The 18,916-nt window shown below is 39.9% G+C and overlaps 1 protein-coding gene across 1 annotated transcript in view; it reads right to left on the bottom strand.

The window, feature by feature from the left end:
* The window catches only part of ARHGAP39 (Rho GTPase activating protein 39), a 360,039-nt gene that overhangs the window by 34,343 nt on the left and 306,780 nt on the right, over positions 1-18,916 (bottom strand). Inside the window, 2 exon segments of the mRNA XM_020995146.2 lie at positions 15,959-16,171; positions 16,174-16,519. Of these exon segments, the coding sequence (XP_020850805.1) occupies positions 15,959-16,171; positions 16,174-16,519 (559 nt within the window).

The following is an 18,916-nucleotide window of genomic DNA, read 5'->3' as shown; positions in this document are numbered from 1 at the left end:
GAACTCAGAAAATTGTAAGATTATGGATTGGAGTAGCGTTTTACCAGCCCAATCTTCCTCTTCTGGATTATCTTCAGCTTTAAGTCAGTAAACATTTATTTGTTATTAAATTTGTACCATACGGTAGACATCTTGCTATGTGCTGGGGATATAAAGACAGTAACCAAATAGTCCCTGCCCTCAAGTATTTTACATTTTCCCACCAGAAATAATTTGTACACCAATAAGCAAATACAATAATTCAAAGCAATTCTGGGATGATCATGAAAAGCAGCTTATGAATAACTTTCCTAAAATGTAATGCCCAGAATTAAATACAGAATTCTAAATGTTGTTCAACCATTGCATGGGACAGCATGACACTAAGCTCTTCTCAGTTGCTCTCTTGCTTTGGGTACTGTGTCCCGTACCCTGGGGGATCTACCATGAAGATGAGGACAGAAGGTGATCTGTCCCTTCTTCTCACCGGGGACTCTTTCAACATTCTTTTTACATGTGGCTGATGGTCTGAATTCTCTGGGGAGCCCCAGGCATGATTACACTGCCGCCAGCCTGCTCAGATCTCAGTCATCTAAGATGGGCCTAAGATGGCCCTAACAGATGAGCTTGGCTCCATGTAATCCCTGGCTGTCACACTGGTGACCTTTCAGTCTCAACAACCAGTTAAAGTGGTGCTAGGGTGAAATACTGGTTTCCTTCTGGGAAACACATGAGTGGCACAGTTTGGTCTTTCAGGGACAGAGGCAGCTTCCATAGAAAAGGAGATGAACTCATTACTTTGCGGAGAAGACAGACCCTGACTAAGAGCCAGAAACCTCTTGGCAGAGTGAGTTAATCCATATAGTACTTATGAAGAAAAACAAAAAATAAGCCTTTAATTTTGCGAGGTTGACACTGTTGCCATAATTTTTCATGGAAGCTGCTGGGGACAAGAGTAGGTGGTGTAAGGCGGGGGGTAGATAAAGGCTACAGTCTCATTGGGAAGTTGCCACAGCAGCTGCAATCTTTCTGCTCCTTTTGTGGCTTGTACAAGGAGACTGATAAAAAGGAACATAAGCGTTCTATTACAGGCACTGTTGCCCAAATCTCCAGCAGGAACCATGCCCAGCAGGGAGACCAGAAGCAAGAACACAGAAGAGGCTAAAAGAACATGACGTCAACCAATGGAAGCCGTGTAAAGCAGTTGAACTTTCTGGGCCTCTGAACCTAGGGGAGAACAGACCTTGCTCTGTGTCGCACCCTATTTCTCCCTGTTGCTTACTCACACATGAACTCCAGGAGCCTGCACTGAGGCCGAGAGCTGGGCATGAGAACAAAAGGAGAGCTTTGTTTTTGCAGAAAGGAAGCTTTACCCCCATAGGGCAAATACTCCAAATGAGTTGCTCCCCAAAACTGCTTGTCATACAGAATGGCTCTACATAGGCTCAGGCCACATATTTTTCTTATAAGGCTGGGAGATAGCACATGTCTCCTAGGCATCAATGGGTGCTAATGCTACCAATAGGCAGAGACTTCAGCCTAATACTCCTTCTATACACAGAGTGGAACATAGAAGCCATTTTGACCTACTGTCAGGTAGCCAAACACCCTAGCTATATGGGATGTTTTTGTATTTCAGATTATTGGCCTTAGTTTTAGCTATGTTAGGACAAAATGGCTCTGTACTTGGGTCTAGTCAATGATGCTTACACTAGCACATTATCACTTCCTCTTCCTCCTTCCTTTCAAAATCTCAGAACTGGCAGGAAACTCTAAAATCGGGCAGCAGCAGAGCACTGGACTTGGAAGACAGGAAGACCTGAGTTTGAATCCTGTCTCTGACACTAGCTGTGTGACTTGGGTCACTTGACCTTTCTTAGTTTTAGTTTCCTCATTTGTAAAATGAGGATAAGATAGCATCAACTTTTAATAGGTTTGCTGTCAGGACCAAATGAAATAACATATGTAAAGCATGCTGCAAATCATAAAGTGCTACATAAATCTGAGCGATGATGATGATGTCAACTAGTCCAATCTGTTCTCTTCTACAACATCCCAGACAGGTGATCATCCAGTTTCTACCTGAAGACCTCTGGTGATGAGAAATCCACTATTTCTAGAGGCAGTCCACTTCATTTCTAGATAACTTTAACTGACATGCAAATTTCCCCTTATACTGAGTAGAAGTCTGCTTCTCTGAAGTTACTATCAGTTTCCCCTGGTTTTAACCAACTCTGGAGGCCAACTAAAACAACTTTATCTCTCTTCCTTAAATACTTTTTCAAATACTTGAAAATGGCTATCATGTCTCCCTTGAGTCTTCAATACTCCAGACTAAACATTTACTATTCCCTCAGCAAATTTCCAAATGGAACGGCATCCTATTCCCCCACTAGTCTGACTGGTCATACCTCTGTTTGTTTATATCCTTCCTAAAATGTGGCACCCAGAACATTCTTGACAAGTTGTCATCCAGCCCCTGTTTGAAGACCTTCCATGAGAAGTGGAATTTAATTACCTTTTCGGGCAGCCTATGTAATACAGTGGAGAACTTGGTTCAAATTCTACCTTTTATACTTACTACTTTTGTGACCTTGGATAAATCTGTCAATTTCTTTATCTGCAAAAGGAGGAGTTTGGACTATATGGATTAAGTGGTCTCTTTTAACTCTAAATCTATGATCCATGGATGCCTTTTGGACAGCCTTTGAAAGTTTTCCTTATATGATGATGAAATCCCGCCTCCTGGCATGAACTGTTGTTGCCCACTGCTTCTAATGCTTTTCTGAGCCCAAGTAGATAAAATACATTAAATTCAAATCTGATAGCTCTACCTGGATAAATTTCATTGACCAGCTCTGGAATGACCCATGGCTGGAGTGTTCATAATGCTCCATGTTTGAAATGGTTTGAGCCACAAATGATGTCATATTGAAGTATCTTTCTGAATGGTGTTCTGCTGAAGATTGAATAAGCAATTCAAGGTATGGGCTATGATTGGGTTTTTTTTTAAAGAAATTTTAAACTTTGTAACATCAAAGACATGGTTAACAGTTTCTAAATCATTTTACAGAAAAGGCATAGGAGGGATTTAAAGTCATAGTGAACAGATTACTAATATTTTATCACTCTCAAAAAAAGTAAAGAAGTAGGATTCTGGTTAATCATAGATAACAGTACTATTGTACATAGCCTCTGCATGATGGATAAAGAGTACCTACTGGAGAGTTATGGGGAGAAGGGTGGACTAGGAACCTTGCTTTGTTTCCTTTAAAAACTCATTTATTATAAAATTAATGTTATAACATATAGGTATAAGTTATTTCATTGTACTTCACGTTATTGTGCTTTGCATATTTTGTGTTTTTTATAAATTGAAGGTTTATGGCAACCTTGCATGAGCGAGTCTATTAGCATCATTTTTCTAACAGCATGTGCTCACATCGTATCTGTGTCATATTCTGGTAATGCTCACAATATTTCAAACTTTTTCATCATTACTATATCTGTTATGATGATCTGCGATCAGTAATCTTTGATGTTACTATAGTAACTGTTTTGGGGAGTCATAAACCATGCCCATGTAAAGACTGCAAACTTAAATGATAAACGTGTGTTTTGGCTGCTTTACTAAGTGACTCTTCCTGTCTCTCCCTCTCTCCTCTGGCCTCCTTATTTCTTGAGACAAAACAACATTGAAATTAGGTTAATTAATAACCCTACAATGGTCTGTAAGTGTTCAAGTGAAAGGAACAGTCAATCTATGTGGTGACCTTCGTTACTGTCTTATTTTAAGAAATTATCACAACCATCCCAACGTTCAGCAACGAGCACCCTGATCAGTCAGAAGCCATCAACACTGAGGTAAGTAAGACCGTCCACAAGAAAGAAGATTACTCTTTGCTGAAGGTTCAGATGGTGGCTAGCATTTTTTAGCAATAAAGTATTTGTTAATTAAGGTATGTACATTTTTTTAGCAGAATACTATTGCATACTTAAAAGACTACAATATAATATAAACATAATTCTTATATGCACTGGAAAACTGAAACATTTGTGACTCACTTTATTGTGATATTCACTTTATTGCAGTAGTCTGGAACTGAACGTGCAGTACCTCTGAGGTATGTCTGTACATTATTATGAATAATTAAAATTTAGCAATGAATTTCATTTAAATTAATTTTGATGCATACATAACATATAATAAAATAATTAAAAATTCATTCTAAGTTTTCAAAAGGATTCTTCATTCTCATTAACTTTGTATATGGTTGTACTTATACATCAGAGCTCTGCTTCTTTTAACTTTCCATTGTTTAATAAAGATCTTTCCAGATTTCTTTACATTCCTAATACTTTTTTGTTCTTAATTGCATTATAGTATTCCATTACATTAATGAACTGCAACTGATTTAACCATTCCCCTATTGTTGGACATTTAATTTGTTTCCCAATTTCTGTGGCAATGAAAACCTTTTAGAGAGCATTTATTTTTATGACACTTTTAGGGTACAATTTCAGCAATGAAATTACTGGGTCAAAGAATATGATTGTTTTTGTAACTTATTGACTATTGTCATACTGCTCTCCAAAGATTCTACAAGCTTGCAATTCTACCATCAATGAATATGCATAACTGTTTCTCCATAATCTCACCGACAGTAGGATTCATGTTTTTAATTATTTCTACAAATCTGACTGGTATGAGACAGTATGTACATACGTACACACACACACACACACACACACACACACACAGAGTAAGTGGAAGGCAGTCACAGTGAAGAAGGCCTGGGGATTGCGGGGAAATGGGGAAACGGACCAGAAGGTGGGGTTTGAGGTGAGTCTTGAGGGAAGCCAGAGAAACTAAGAGGCAGAGGTGAGTAGGGAGAGTGTTCCAGATCTGGTAGACAGCCAACGAAATGGCATGGTTATAGGAGATGTAATAGTGGATGTAAGAAACAGTAAGGAGGCCAGTATAGCTGGATTAGAGTGTGTGGAAGGGAGCCACATTCAAGAAGACTAGAAAGGTAGAAAAGTATCAATTTGTGAAGAGCTCTAAATGTCAAAGAAGAAGACTTCATGTTTGATCCTGGGGTAAAAGAGAGTAACTGAATTTTACTAAGTAGGATGGTGACATGGTCAGACATGTATCTAATTTGGTTGGGTATCTGTGGTTTCTCATTCTAGTCCACGCATTGACTGCTCTACTTTTTGCCCAGTACCAAAGAGAAAGTAAAATGTAGTGGCTAAGTCCTGCTTCTGATACTTAACAGCTTATGTGATCAGGTTATTTAACCTCAATCAATTCTCTATGTCTCTAAATTATAGGATGGCAATCTTTCCAGAGGAAGGAGCTCCCATACTAACAAAAATCACAGGTCTTTGATATACTGAACAGTCATGCTAATAATTATTTTTTAATGTTTTAAAGCATAGGAGTACAAGACTAACTTCATAAACTATTTTTGTTGTCCAGAATGCCTCTTGGTATTCTTGCCTGTTTGTTTTTCTATATAAATTTCATTATGATTTTGTTCGGTTCTATAAATAACTTGTCCTTTTGGTTGGTGGTATATTAAAAGTATAAATTAACTTTGGGAGCATTGTTATTTTACTATATTAATCTGACTCATCAATAGGCTGAATGTCTCCTTAATTATTTAGGTCTTCGTTTATCAGTGATTATAGTTTTTAAACAATTGTCCTAATGTAGGTTTTGTGAATTTCAATGCATGTTAATTCTCAAATATTTCAATGGTTTTATTTATTGTAAAAGGGATTACTTTTATGACATTTACTAGATTTTTATTGAAAGTAAATAAGAATGCAAATGACTTTTTTTTGGTTAACATAGTTGTATACTGTGACTTTGTTGCACTCATTTGTTTTTATTAATTTTTTGGTTGTGACAACTAGCAACACTATCATATTATTTACAAAAACCATACTTTCACCTTTTCATTTCTAGTGTTTAGTGGGAATGCCGCTATTGTTTTTATATTGCCTATTAGCCTGGCTTTCTTAAAATAGGTACTTTTTATTGTGCTGAGGAAAAATACACCTATGCCTATTATTTTTTGTTTTTTCAAAAAAAAATCAAGAATGTTAGATTTTAATCAAAAGCCTTTTGTCTTGATACAGTCACATTTTTTAATTTCTGAGTTTACATATTTATTATATTAACAGCATTTTAGATGCTAGACCAGCCTTAGATGCAAGGTATAAATTTTTTTAGCATAATGAATAATTTTTTTTAATATTAATTTACTTATTTTTAGTTTTCAACATTCACTTCCACAAGTTTTTGAGTTCCAAATTTTCATCCCATCTCCCTCCTCCCCCTACCCCAAGATGGCATGCATCCTGAATATCACTTCCCCTAGTCTGTCCTCTCTTCTCTCTCCCCTTCTCTTATCCCCTTCCCCTTCTATTTTCCTGTAGGGCAGGATAGACTTCTGTACCCCATTTCCTGTATTTGTTATTTCCCAGTAGCATGTGAAAACATTTTTTTAAAACATGTTTTTAAACCTTTTAGGTTTCAAATTTTCTCTCTTCCTCCCTCCCCACCCACCCACCCTCATTGAAAAGGCAAGCAACTCAATATAGGTTATCATGTGCAGTTATGCAAAACACTTCCAAGTAGACATGTTTGAAAAACTAACTCTATTTCCCTTAATCCTATCCTGCCCTCCCATTTATTCTATTCTTTCTTTTGACCCTGTCCCTCCTCAGAAGTATTTACTTCTGATTACCCCTTTTCCCAATCTGCCCTCCTCTCTATCATCCCCCTGGCTCTCTTGACCCCTTCTCCCACTATTTTCCTGTAGGGTAAGACAGATTTCCATACCCAATTGAATGTATGTGTTATTCCCTCCTTAAGCCAAATCCTATGAGAATAAGATTCACTCATTCCCTCTCACCTTCCCCGTTTCCCCTCCACTGTAAGAGACTTTTCTTTTCTGTTTTTTTTTGTGAGATAATTTACCCCATTCTACCTCTCCCTTTCTTCTTCTCTGAGTATAATCCTCTCTCATCCCTTAATTTTATTCTCCAGATATGACCCCTTAATCTTCAACTCACCCTGTGCCCTCTATCTATCTACATATACATACATATAATTTTTTTCCTCCAACTACCCTAATACTGACAAAGGTCTCATGAGTTATAAATATCATCTTTCCATGCAGGAATGTAAACAGTTCAATCTTAATAAGTCTCTTATGATTTCTCTTTCCTGTTTACCTCTTCATGTTCCACTTGAGTCCTGTATTTGAAAGTCAAATTTTCTATTCAGCTCTGGTCTTTTCATCAGGAATGCTTGAAAGTCCTCTATTTCACTGAATGACCATTTTTTCCCCTGAAGGATTATACTCAGTTTTGCTGGGTAGGTGATTCTTGGTTGTAATCCTATCTCCTTTGCCCTCTGGAATATTATATTCCATGCCCTGTGGTCCTTTAATGTAGAAGCTGCTAAATCTTGTGTTATCCTGATTGTGTTTCCACAGTACTTGAATTGTTTCCTTCTGGCAGCTTGTAATATTTTCTCCTTGACCTGGGAACTCTGGAATTTGGCTATAATATTCCTAGGAGTTTTCCTTTGGGGATCTCTTTCAGGAGGAGATTCTTTCAATTTCTATTTTGCCCTCTGGTTCTAAATATCAGGGCAGTTTTCCTTGATAATTTCTTGAAAGATGATGTCTAGGCTCTTTTTTTGATCATGGCTTTCAGATAGTCCAATAATTTTTAAATTCTCTCTCCTGGATCTATTTTCCAGGTCAGTTGTTTTTCCAATGAGATATTTCACATTGTTTTCTAATTTTTCATTCTTTTGGATTTGTTCTACTGTGTCTTGATTTCTCATAAAGTCACTATCTTCCAATTGCTCTATTCTAATTTTTAAGGAAGTATTTTCTTCAGTAATCTTTTGGACTTCCTTTTCCATTTGGCCAATTTTCTTTTTAGGGCATTTTCTCCTCATTGGCTTTTTGGACCTCTTTTGCCATTTGGGTTAGGCTATTTTTTAAGGTGTTATTTTCTTCAGTATTTTTTTGGGTCTCCTTTAGCAAGCTGTTGACTTGTTTTTCATGATTTTCTTGCATCCTCTCAGTTTTTCCTCTACTTCCCTTACTTGCTTCTCAAAATCCCTTTTGAGCTCTTCCAAGGCCTGGGACTGATTCATATTTTTCTTGGAGGCTTTGGATGTAGGAGCTTTGACTTTGTTGTCTTCTTCTGGTTGTATATTTTGATCTTCTTTTTCACCAAAGTAAGATCTATGGTCTGACTCTTTTTGCGCTGCTTGCTCATGATCCCGGCCAATTACTTGAGTTTTAAACTCTTTGTTAAGGTAAGAGTCTGCTTCCAATGTGGAGAACGTACTGTTCCAAGCTTCAGGGGTTTGTATAGCTGTTTTCAGAGATACTTGTAGGGACCTGTAAATTTTCAGTTCTTCCAAGGTGGTATGATAAGGGGCGAGGTGTTTACTCCTTTCCTGGCCTGCGACTACAAGTACTCCTTTCTGTCCTGTAACTGTGAGGAGGGGTTCCTCTCTACAGCCACTACAAGTTCCACCAAGCCAGCGTTCCTCCTCACACCAGCACCACCGCCCAGAACTGTGGCCCAGATCCAAACACAGGCAAAGAGAGAGATTCCTGCCTCAGCACTGGCAAAGAGATCCCTGTAATCCCTCTCTGATCAGCCACTGGATTCCCCCTCAGTTTGTGGGCCGGAAGCTTGGGAAGCAGCTGCCCCCCCCCCCACGCCATGCTCTTGGGGAATGGAGCTGAAACCCCACCTTCCTTTCTCAGCACCGACAGAAACAGACTTTTCCCACTGACCCTCTAAGTTGTCTTTGGCATTGGTGGATTGAGGAGTCTGGAAACCTCCACAGCCGCCTGAGATTCAGTCCTCTGAGGCCTGCTCCAAGGTTGTTGCGGCTGGCGTGCCCACGCAGCGCTGTGCTCCCAGCCTGGCGCAATACACCTTTCTAATCAATCATCCAGGTTGTCTTGGGCTGGAAATTTGTTTCACTCTGTCTTTTTGTGGGTTCTGCTGCTTCAGAATTTGCTTAGAGCCATTTGTTATGAGTATTTTGAGGGGTGTGGAGGAGAGCTCAAGCAAGTCACTGCTTTCACTCTGCCATCTTGGCTCCGCCCCCAATAATGAATAATTTTTAAAAATTGTTTTGCTATACTCAATTTGACATGACTGAATGTATTATTTTTCCTCCAAAATGTCCCTTCCTTATTTCTGTCAATAGTATCATTATCCCATTAGTAACTCAGGTTGGGCAATTAATTAGCGTATTCTTTGACTCTTCCTGTTTTCAACGTATGTATTATTTAATCCCTCCTCCATATTGTGGTCTTCTTATTAAAATCCTTGATTATGATACTCCTTCACTTAAAAACTGTCAATGGCTCCTCATTGCTTACTAAAGATAGTATAAATTTTTGATCTGGCATTCGAGGACCTCCACAATCTGGCATTTTCCATAGGCTTATTTCATAGATTCATTACTGTAACAGAGTGTTATATACCAGTCAAAGTGGACTAGCCTCTCTGCTCCTGTTTTAGTTCATGCTTACCAATTCCCCATGCCTGGAATGGGCTTTCCCTCACATTAGTATAGTGGTGCTTCCCATGCCCTGCCCACCACCCTTCAGGTGCCACTTTCTCTATGAAGCCTCCTCTCCAGCCTCCTCTCCCCTCTTTCCAGTTGAAGTGTTCTCTCCTTCCTCAAATGACTTTATTTGGACCTCTCCTTTCCTTATTTTATCTTTAGATCAAATAGAAAGACATGAGATTCCATACTGCATAATGGACAAAGAACGGGCCTAGGAATCAGAGTGTTCAGGTTCTAGTTGGATACACAAAAGCTGCGTAACCCCGGGCAAGTTACAGAACCTCTCAGGGCTCCAGGCCACTTTCTAAGACTTTAAGTCTTAGAGATTTAATCCAAAACAGCTGCCAATCAGCTTCACTAATGGAACAGCAGGTGTGGGCAAAACAAACAGAAGAAAACCTTGATCCAAACACAGTACACTGCACATAGTAGGTACTTAATAAACATTTGTTAAATTGAAATGGAGTGTTTCCAGTTACTCCTTTGGCTCCCTCATGCCTGTTCTAGCCTTGAATTATGAAGTAGCGTTTGGTTTGGCTGGAATCAAATTGAGTCGACCCTAGAACCATCCTATCTCTATAATCATTAGGTGGGTTTGAAGCTGGTTGAAATACTGACCCTACAGAATCGTGATTAATGGACTAATATAGAGGGAAGTCTCTAGCAACAGCCTCTGTCCTCAGTGTGCTCTGCCCTCTTCTATACAATATTTTCATCAATGTCTTGGATAAAGGCATAAATGACATACTTATCAAATTTGGAGAGGACACAAACACAAAAGAGAGCACTAATGCATGTGACAAGAGAAAAGGTTAGAGAGTAGTTCATGTGAAAAAGACACAGGTGTTTAGTAGCCTGCATGCTCAATATGAGTCAGCAGTGTTACCTGGCAGCCAAAAAAGCTAATACAATCTTAGGTGACATTAACAGAGCACAATGTCCATTCCCCTCAGGCCCCTCACCCCCCCTTCCCCATAAGGGAGGTGGCAGTTCTGTTCTCCTCCTCCCCAGCCAGAGCCTATCTAGAATACTATGTCCAGCTGTGGTTGCTACATTTTAAAAAGGGCAATGATAAACTGAAGTGCACACAGATGAGAGTGAGCTGGAGCTGTGAGAATGCTGGAAACCACGATATTTAAACTGGATGAAGAGTTTCACGAGATATCAACAATTCAGCTCTGATAAGTATGCCATCTATGCTTTCATCAAGTCACTTATAAAAATATTGTGCACATGTCCTAAAGATTTCGACCTAGGATGAGAGGTTAGACTGTATCTCCTCTAAGGGTCCTTCCAAACCTGAGATTTTAAAATCACAGATAACCTTCAGCTTCAAAAGGGATAATTGTATTAAGGTAAGGCCCAGAAAGCAGAAATGGGGAGTAATAAGAGAAAGAACCTAGTTTATTCTTAAATTTGTGCTTCAGCCCATATGAAAAAAATCAGCTCATCTTTACATAAATTGGCCCATGTGCAAATTTGCAGGCAGGAACTGCACACAAATACAGAAAACATCTGCTTCTTGGCTTAAGAAAACTGAAACATAATTCGTATTTGAAGATGGTTAACAAGTTTCATAGCTCTTAGTAGGAAAGTGAGTTTAAAAATAATAATTTCATTGCTTTAATTCTCACCTCCAATTTACTCAGTAAATGTTACATCTCTATGCTTTTATGTTATGTATGTATATGCTTAATGATCTCCACTGTTAAAATCCTGAATCAAGGTTTTCCCTGAATTCCCTTGTCTGTCAATTGCAAAATGTGGTAGTTCCCATAGATACATTGCAATGATAGAGCAGATTCTGGGCAAGGAATCATACCATGAAATCACTAGTGTTTCTTATACCCCTTGGCCCTAGTGCATTATGGGTATTCAATAAATAATAGGAAATGATCTGGTTTAGGAGCTTAGAAAGGCATTAGAGCAATGACTGAAAGTCTCAGTTCTTTTGGTGTTACAGAATTCTCTAACTAGGTGCACCATGACTTTATATAGCAGAGGAGCTACTTATAGGCTGGCCAGTGACATCATTCTTGTCGAGAGACAAAGACTGTCACAGAACCACTGGATTTTAGAGTATCGGCCCTCAGCAGCTATTTGGTCCAACCTATGCTCAGAATGTCACCCAAATTACACAAACCAAACAGTCATCTAACCTCTGCTTGAAGGGAACCCATTCAGGCCACTGGAGAGCTCTCATTGTTAGGAAGTTTTTCTCTGCATTAAGCCTAAATTTGCCTCCCACTGTTAGTAGTCGTGCCCCTAAGACTAGGTAGAACAGTTCTAAATCTCACTGCATGACAACTATTTGAAGATAGCTATCATTTCCATGCAATGCGCTCTTCTCTAGACTAAATACTCCAGTTTCTTCAGCTGATCCTCAAACAGCATGAACTCAAGGCCCTTCACCATCCTGCTTGCCTTGGGCCATGTGATTAGCAGATATCTGTTCCTAATAGACAGCTGTTCCTAGAACTCAGGTTTCCAGTAACTTTTTACTAAGTGCCTCTTATAAGTAAAGGCACTGTATAAGAAAAGGATGGAGAACAATAGAGACTTTGCTTTCCAGATTATTACAATCTAATGATGAGATAAAAATGTCTGTCATTCAGTTATTTTTTAGTCATGACCCCATTTGGGGTTTTCTTGGCAAAGATACTATTGTAGTTTGCCATTTCCTTCTCCCGCTCACTTGACAGATGAGGAAACTAAGGTAAACAGGTTTAAGGGATTTGCCCAGGGTCACACAGCTAGTAAGTGCCTGAGGCTGGATTTGAATTCAGGAAGACTCCTCTTCCTAACTCCAGGCATGGCATTCTATCCAACGTGCCACCTTAACTGCCCATTCATCATCTGCTCATATCTTTAAAAAAATAAACTGGTCAACAAGCTCTCTAGACATCCGCATTAGATAGCTCCCCCTCCTTTCTTTTCTTACTGGAATTGTTTTGGTTTGTGTCTTTGGAATCTCATTCATAAGCTTCTTTCCTTCTGGGATGAACTCCTTTGCAGATTTCAGTCCATGGAATCCTATCTGTCTTTTCTGTAAATCCCTTTGACACCTCTTCTGCCAAAATTTTAGTTAATATATCTGACTATACTTACCTATTCTTTTCTCTTTTATCATTAATTCCAAAATGGAGTGGTCATTTTTCTCAGAAAGTTCCTATCATTTCTACTTTGACAACTAGTTCCTTAAGAGGTCCAGGATAATCAGCCATTTCCCCTTTTGCTTCCCCTACCTTATGAAGTATGTAATTATGATTAAAGCAAGTTAAAGTTTATAATTGCTTAGAGCTCCTACCCAGGAAGCCAAAGCTAAGTTGGGGGTGCCAGAAAAATCAGGTAGAAATCAGTTAAAGGGAGACATCATACCTAGAGATAGAGGACTAACCAGGGTAAAAAAATGGCCAACTGTTTCTGAGATACAGCTGGCCTCAGAGGAGTCTGAGGGTTAACTAAAGCACTATTAAGAATCACCCAGGAAGCTTGCACAAGTAAGTCTCAAGCAACACTTGGTCTGATTACAGGAAAAAGAAAAGGTGACAGCATGTGCTAGTGAAGTCACAGCAGCGAGCTTGCAGGAGAAGAGGCTCCAGCTGCCACCACTGCCTATTCTTGTGGGAAAGGCAGGGTGCAAATGCTGGAGGTGGGAGGAGGGAAATGGCAACAATGATAAATGAAATGACTTGGCTTATGCCAAGTACAAATAGAGAGGGCTGGTCTAGATAATCTCTAAGGTCCCACTCCAGACTTCAGAGTATGTTTTCTGTCCTAAAGACTCCATCCAACTTTGGCTTTATGTTCTAAGGTCCCTTCCAGATCTAACATAATTTTATGACCTCTTCTAGTTTTAAAGGCCTATGTTCTGGGTTTTCTAATCACTTCTAGTTCTGATAATCAATCAGTCACCAGTATTTATTTATAAGTGTCTACTCTGTGCCAGGCATTATACTAGGTAATGGGAATATACGTACAAAGAATGAAACAGCCGCTACCTGCAAGGAGCTCACATTCTAATGAGGGAGACAACAAGTACATGTGAGACGAGTTCTAAAGTAGTCCAGTACAAGGTAGCTTGGGAGGGAGGGCACTAGTAGTTGGGGTGTGAAGAATGGCTTCAGGAGTAATAGGCAGTGAGGCTGGAAAGAAGGCTGGGGCCGTATAAGTAAGGCTGTAAAAATGAAACAGAGAAATTCTATTTTATCCTAGAAGCTTTAGGAAGTCAATGGTGTTGAGACAGTAATATGATTGTTTCTAAGATTAAAGAAAATTACTCTGGCAGCAATGTACAGGATGGATAAGAGTGATGAGAAAGAGCCTGTTTCAATAAATGAGGAGAGGCAATAAGGTCCTGAACTAAGGTGGTAGTTATATGATGTTTTTAAAGGTAGAAATGGCAAGATTTGGTAACCCTTTGGTTATGTGGGGTAAGGGAGAGTAAGGAACCCAAAATAACAAAGAGGTTATAAAACTGGAAGGATGATAATGCCTTCAACAGGAATAGGGAAGTTTGGAAGATATTCTATGTCCTAAGGCAAGGGTGGGGGGCCCAGGGAGGCCACATGTGGCCCTGTGGGTCCTCAAGTATGGCCCTTTGACTGAATCCAAACTTCACAGAACAAATCCCCTTAATATGGAGGGCCACATGTGGCCTCGAGGCTGCAGGTTTCCCACTCTTTATGTTCTATGTCCTAAGCCTTAACAGTTTATATTCTATGCTCTGAAGTCCCTTCAAATTCTAATATTCTGTGATTCTGTGACTACTCTTTAAGACTAAGGAAAAAACCCAGGGCCTTACCGAAGTGAGGTGGTAAATATTAACCAAAACCAAAGTTATGCCTTCTTTATTATCAGCTACTTCAGGTTCTTGTAAAGAACTTTGTAAATTTAAAAGCACTATAGAAAGAGAGTTATTATTACTATTATATTTACTGGAACACAAAGCCCTCCCCCTCTAATACCCAAGATTCTACCCCCCAACCCCTGCCACTTTTCTTTTTAAAATACTTTATTCATGCTTTTATTTTTTGAATCACTCTTTTTTTTTTAACACTTGGCCCCCCCCTCCTCCCCCCAAGTATATGCCTCATTTCGCATCTACAGCTGATCATCCCTCTGCCTAGAGGCAGGAAGCATGTTTCACTGTCAATCCTCTGAAGTTCCCCATTGGTCGCTTCATTAATCAGAGTTCTGAAGCATTTCAATGTTGTTGTTTTTGTGGTTTCCAGATCCTCCACTGAAGAACAGTTTGGTCAACCCTTGGGTTATTGCTGGGTCTAACAGTTTGCACTGATGGCTGCACTTTGGATTTAGAACATAACTGCCTTATGCTGCTATCCACGCTGGTATCTCTGGTTCCTTTTAGAAATTGGGGCTAGGGGGAGCTAGGTGGATCAGTGGATAAAGCTCCAGCTCTGGATTCAGGAGGACCTGAGTTCAAATCTGGCCTCAGACACATACTTACTAGTTGCATGACCCTGGGCAAGTTACTTAACCCCACTGCCTTAAAAAAAAAAAAAAAGGAAAAAGGAAAAAAAAAGAAAAAAATGGGGTTAAAGGCAAGGTTCTGCCTTCAGACAAACCTGGAGGCAGGACCCCAGCATTCATCAGTCATAAATTAGTTGGCAGAGAGCATATTAGGACAATAGTAAACCTTACTTGAGGCAAGCACAAAGGTAAAACCTCAAGGATCCCTTAGGGATGACGTCAATAGAGAAGACCCAAGGACCATTTTTTCCCTCCATAATAAGGCTCTGAAATCAGACCCTGATGTGTGAGAGTTCCCTCAGGAACAATTTAAACAAGAACCAACAGGCCCATTGCAGGCTTCTTCAGGAGGGGATAGTTCATAGACTGTTCTGGTCTCAGGTACATTACTGTAACATTTCTACCCATCACACGAAGGACATAGGTTTAAGTCCTATACTTAGTAGCTTTGTGACCATGGACAAGTTACTTCACCTTAAGATTATTTCCTCATCTATAAAATGGGACTAAAACTACTTATACTGTCTGTTCAATAGCATCACTGTGAGAAAATCTTAAAGTGTTACAGAAATATGAGTTACTACGGTAAGCAGAAGCAACTTCATGCTCCTATACATACGTGAAGTTTCAGTTACTCAGGAAGCTCTGCTCCTGCTCCCAAGCAGGGCACCAGTAATGAAATGCCAGCCTTGAATACCTGAGGGTTCAGGGCTACTCTATATGAGGGATGGCATGAGGTCTGTTCTGAGGAGGTGGGGACTACAGCAGTATGAGGATGTCAGCTCCACTTTCTGCATGGGTAGCACTGAGGAAAGAAAAAAACCCAGCAAAGGTCAGTTAGCAGTGGACAATACCTACCTTTGGTGTCATTTACTGGATCCATGTGCCGATATATGTAACCTTCCAGATAGGAGTGAAACTTGGGGGTAGGTGGGAAGAAAGCCAAGCAGATAGCCATGAGCTCCCAGCCTCGTGCCAGGCTCTCATAACGGAAATTTTCTGTAGTCTGTCGGCAGAGTTGAATATAAAGCTCATCCCGTAGGCCCTGCATACTCCAGCCTTTGGTGGCCACTCCAGCGCCACACTGAGCTGATCCCCCTTGGCCCGCCGATCACCCATGTACATCTGGATCAACTTGAAGATCTCACAGGCTTCCTTTTTCACATTGCGGTCACTGGTCATAATCATAGGCTTCTTGATAGACTCACTGCTCCACGCCAGCATGTTGGCAATAGACACCTTCCGCCGGAAGAGGCCTTGAGTGTGCTTATTGAAGTGCTTTGACGCCCAGTTTTCAATGTCTGTCTCAGAAGACGGCTTGCGTAATGTGAAGGTGGGAAAGACACAGCTTGCGCTTGGCATCATGTTCCGGTTCTGTCTGCTGCTCTCAAACTGCGCACAGGCACCGAGATCCTCAGACTGAGTGAGAAACAACAGGCAGAACAATGTGTCAGTTAATACTTTTAGCAGGTATGTGGACACCATCAAAGGAATTCCATTCTCCCAGGCTGCAATCAACATGCTACTACTAGGTAGCGCACAGGTCCCAAAATAAGCACAATATGTTCAAGCCTAGAGAGACAACAACTTAAAACCAAGATGAGCAATGTGAACATAGTGAAAACCACGGCACTTGTTTTCAGTCTATCCAACAGGGAGAAGAAAGAATCATTATCATCATCATGAGTCAATCAACAAGCATTTATAAACTACTTACTAGCTAACGTATGCTAGGAATTGTGCTAGGCTCTGGTAATAATTTTTAGGCTGGATCTGTAATTTTACTGATGTAAAGAACTCTCAATGATGAAATTCCTTCTACTGATGCATAGTAGTATCTGCCCTGGAAACTTAAGAGTCTTAGAGAGTTTCTGAGGCACTGAGAAGTTAAGTAACTTGCCCAGGGTCATGCAGCCAGTGTATATCAGAAAATGGACTTGAACCCAGGTCATCTTATCTCTAGCACCAGCAACTTATTGACTATGCTTTGCAGCTTCTCTCTGCCGGGCATGAGGGGGCACAAAGACAAAAATGAAATACTCCTTTCCCTTCAAGGAGGTTACCTTCTTTTGGAAGAAAGTAACATGTAAAACTATATAAATACAAAATATGCACAATGTAAATGGACAAGATCTATTTCAAAGAATTTGGCTTAACCATGCACACAATAAAAACAAGGTGGACGACTAATTTGTCCAACAGAGACAAAACTAGAGATAAAGAGAGGGAGCATACATGCACATATGTGTGTATGTCTGTATGTTTTAGAAGGATAATGTAGATGGATTAAGTTAGGTCCATAATTAAACAGGAGGAGGACAGAAGACTGCATTGCCTTAAGGAAACTGAAAAGTCCCTTTAATGATCCCAAATGTCTTCCTGAAAAAAAAAAGCCTATTTTCTTCATACTAACATTGTTATATGCAAGTCATGGAACACTATTAGAATTAAAAATAAGAATCACTTAGAGGGCAACACAAATGTGCATGGTAGGTGCAAGCAGGCTGTAACATATAACAAAATGGAGACCCTGAAAAAGAAGCAACTTAAAGGATGTGATAAAAACAAGGCATGATTGAAAAGAGTGGTTGATCACATGTAGAGAATAAGACAGAATAGACGGACAGCCTTTATATTCTACTGGTATTCCTGAGATGTGAAGGGAAATAGAGAAACCTCCCCAGCACTCTGAGTGGACAAGACTTACACAGACATAGTAAGCAGACATGGATGGGTGTCATTAATTCATATCAATTAGAACACAGATCCATCTGAGCATCTGAATATTGCCCCTTAAGTCTTTCCCCTTGTGCCACTGCATTCATTAAGCTTTTTCCAATTCTTCCAGATCAAAGTATTCTCTCCCTTCTTATACTTTCCTAGATAAATTTTGCCTCCATCACACTCTATACTTATCTGTGAATATTTTGTATCTCTCCTCTTCTCCTTTTCCTATCATTCATAAAATGTTTGCTCCTTGAATGCAAAGACTATGCACTATCTTTGTATCTCCAGTGTCTAATACAATGCCTTACATAAAGTAACAAATTAATGTTTGTTGAATCAATGTTGAAAACTTGAAACAAGTCTTCTGATTCAGTCTAGCATACTGCCAGTATTAGAAGACATGGTGGCTGAATCACAGTACCACAAACAGTGCATTGACATACCTGGTTCCCCAGTCTGATTCTACGCTTTCTTACCGGCTATCCCTAATGAATAGCTCTCCCCTCTCATCTTTACCACCAGGCTTCTCTGGCTTAAAACTCAATTTAAATCTGACCTTCTGTAGGAGGCTTTGCCAAGGCCTCCCATATTAAATGCCTTTCCCTTGAGATTGCCTTCCATTTGCACTCTATATATCTCTGTGTGTGTGTGTACACACACACACACACACACACACACACATACACACACACACATGCTTATAGTCTCTTCCATTGGAATGTAAATTTCTTGAGGGCAGAGAATTATATTTTTGCCTTTCTTTGTATGTTCAACACTCAGCATAGTGCCTAGTCAGTGCATGGTAAGTGCTTAATGAATACTTGACTCAATTCCTAAGGCCAACAACATTAACAACTACCCTTTCAAAGCCAATTCCATGGTTCATGTTGTGAGGGAGTGGGACAACCGTAAAGTAAGGGAATGACAATCAGGAGGACCCTCTGTCCTGAGATCACTATACTAGTTGTGTAGGCCTGACAGGAACCATGAAATTCTGGCCAACTGGGCTTTGGCAATACCAATAATTGGCTGTACGCCTGGGCCAGCATAAGGAAACTGATGAGCTGGCCTAGGGCTGTAGCCTGGCCC

The sequence above is a fragment of the Phascolarctos cinereus genome, unplaced genomic scaffold (assembly GCF_003287225.1).
Source record: "Phascolarctos cinereus isolate Bilbo 61053 unplaced genomic scaffold, phaCin_HiC Scaffold_4;HRSCAF=312, whole genome shotgun sequence".
NCBI lineage: Eukaryota > Metazoa > Chordata > Mammalia > Diprotodontia > Phascolarctidae > Phascolarctos > Phascolarctos cinereus.
The sequence above is the reverse complement of the archived record's forward strand: the minus strand, read 5'-3'. Positions and strand labels throughout refer to the sequence as shown.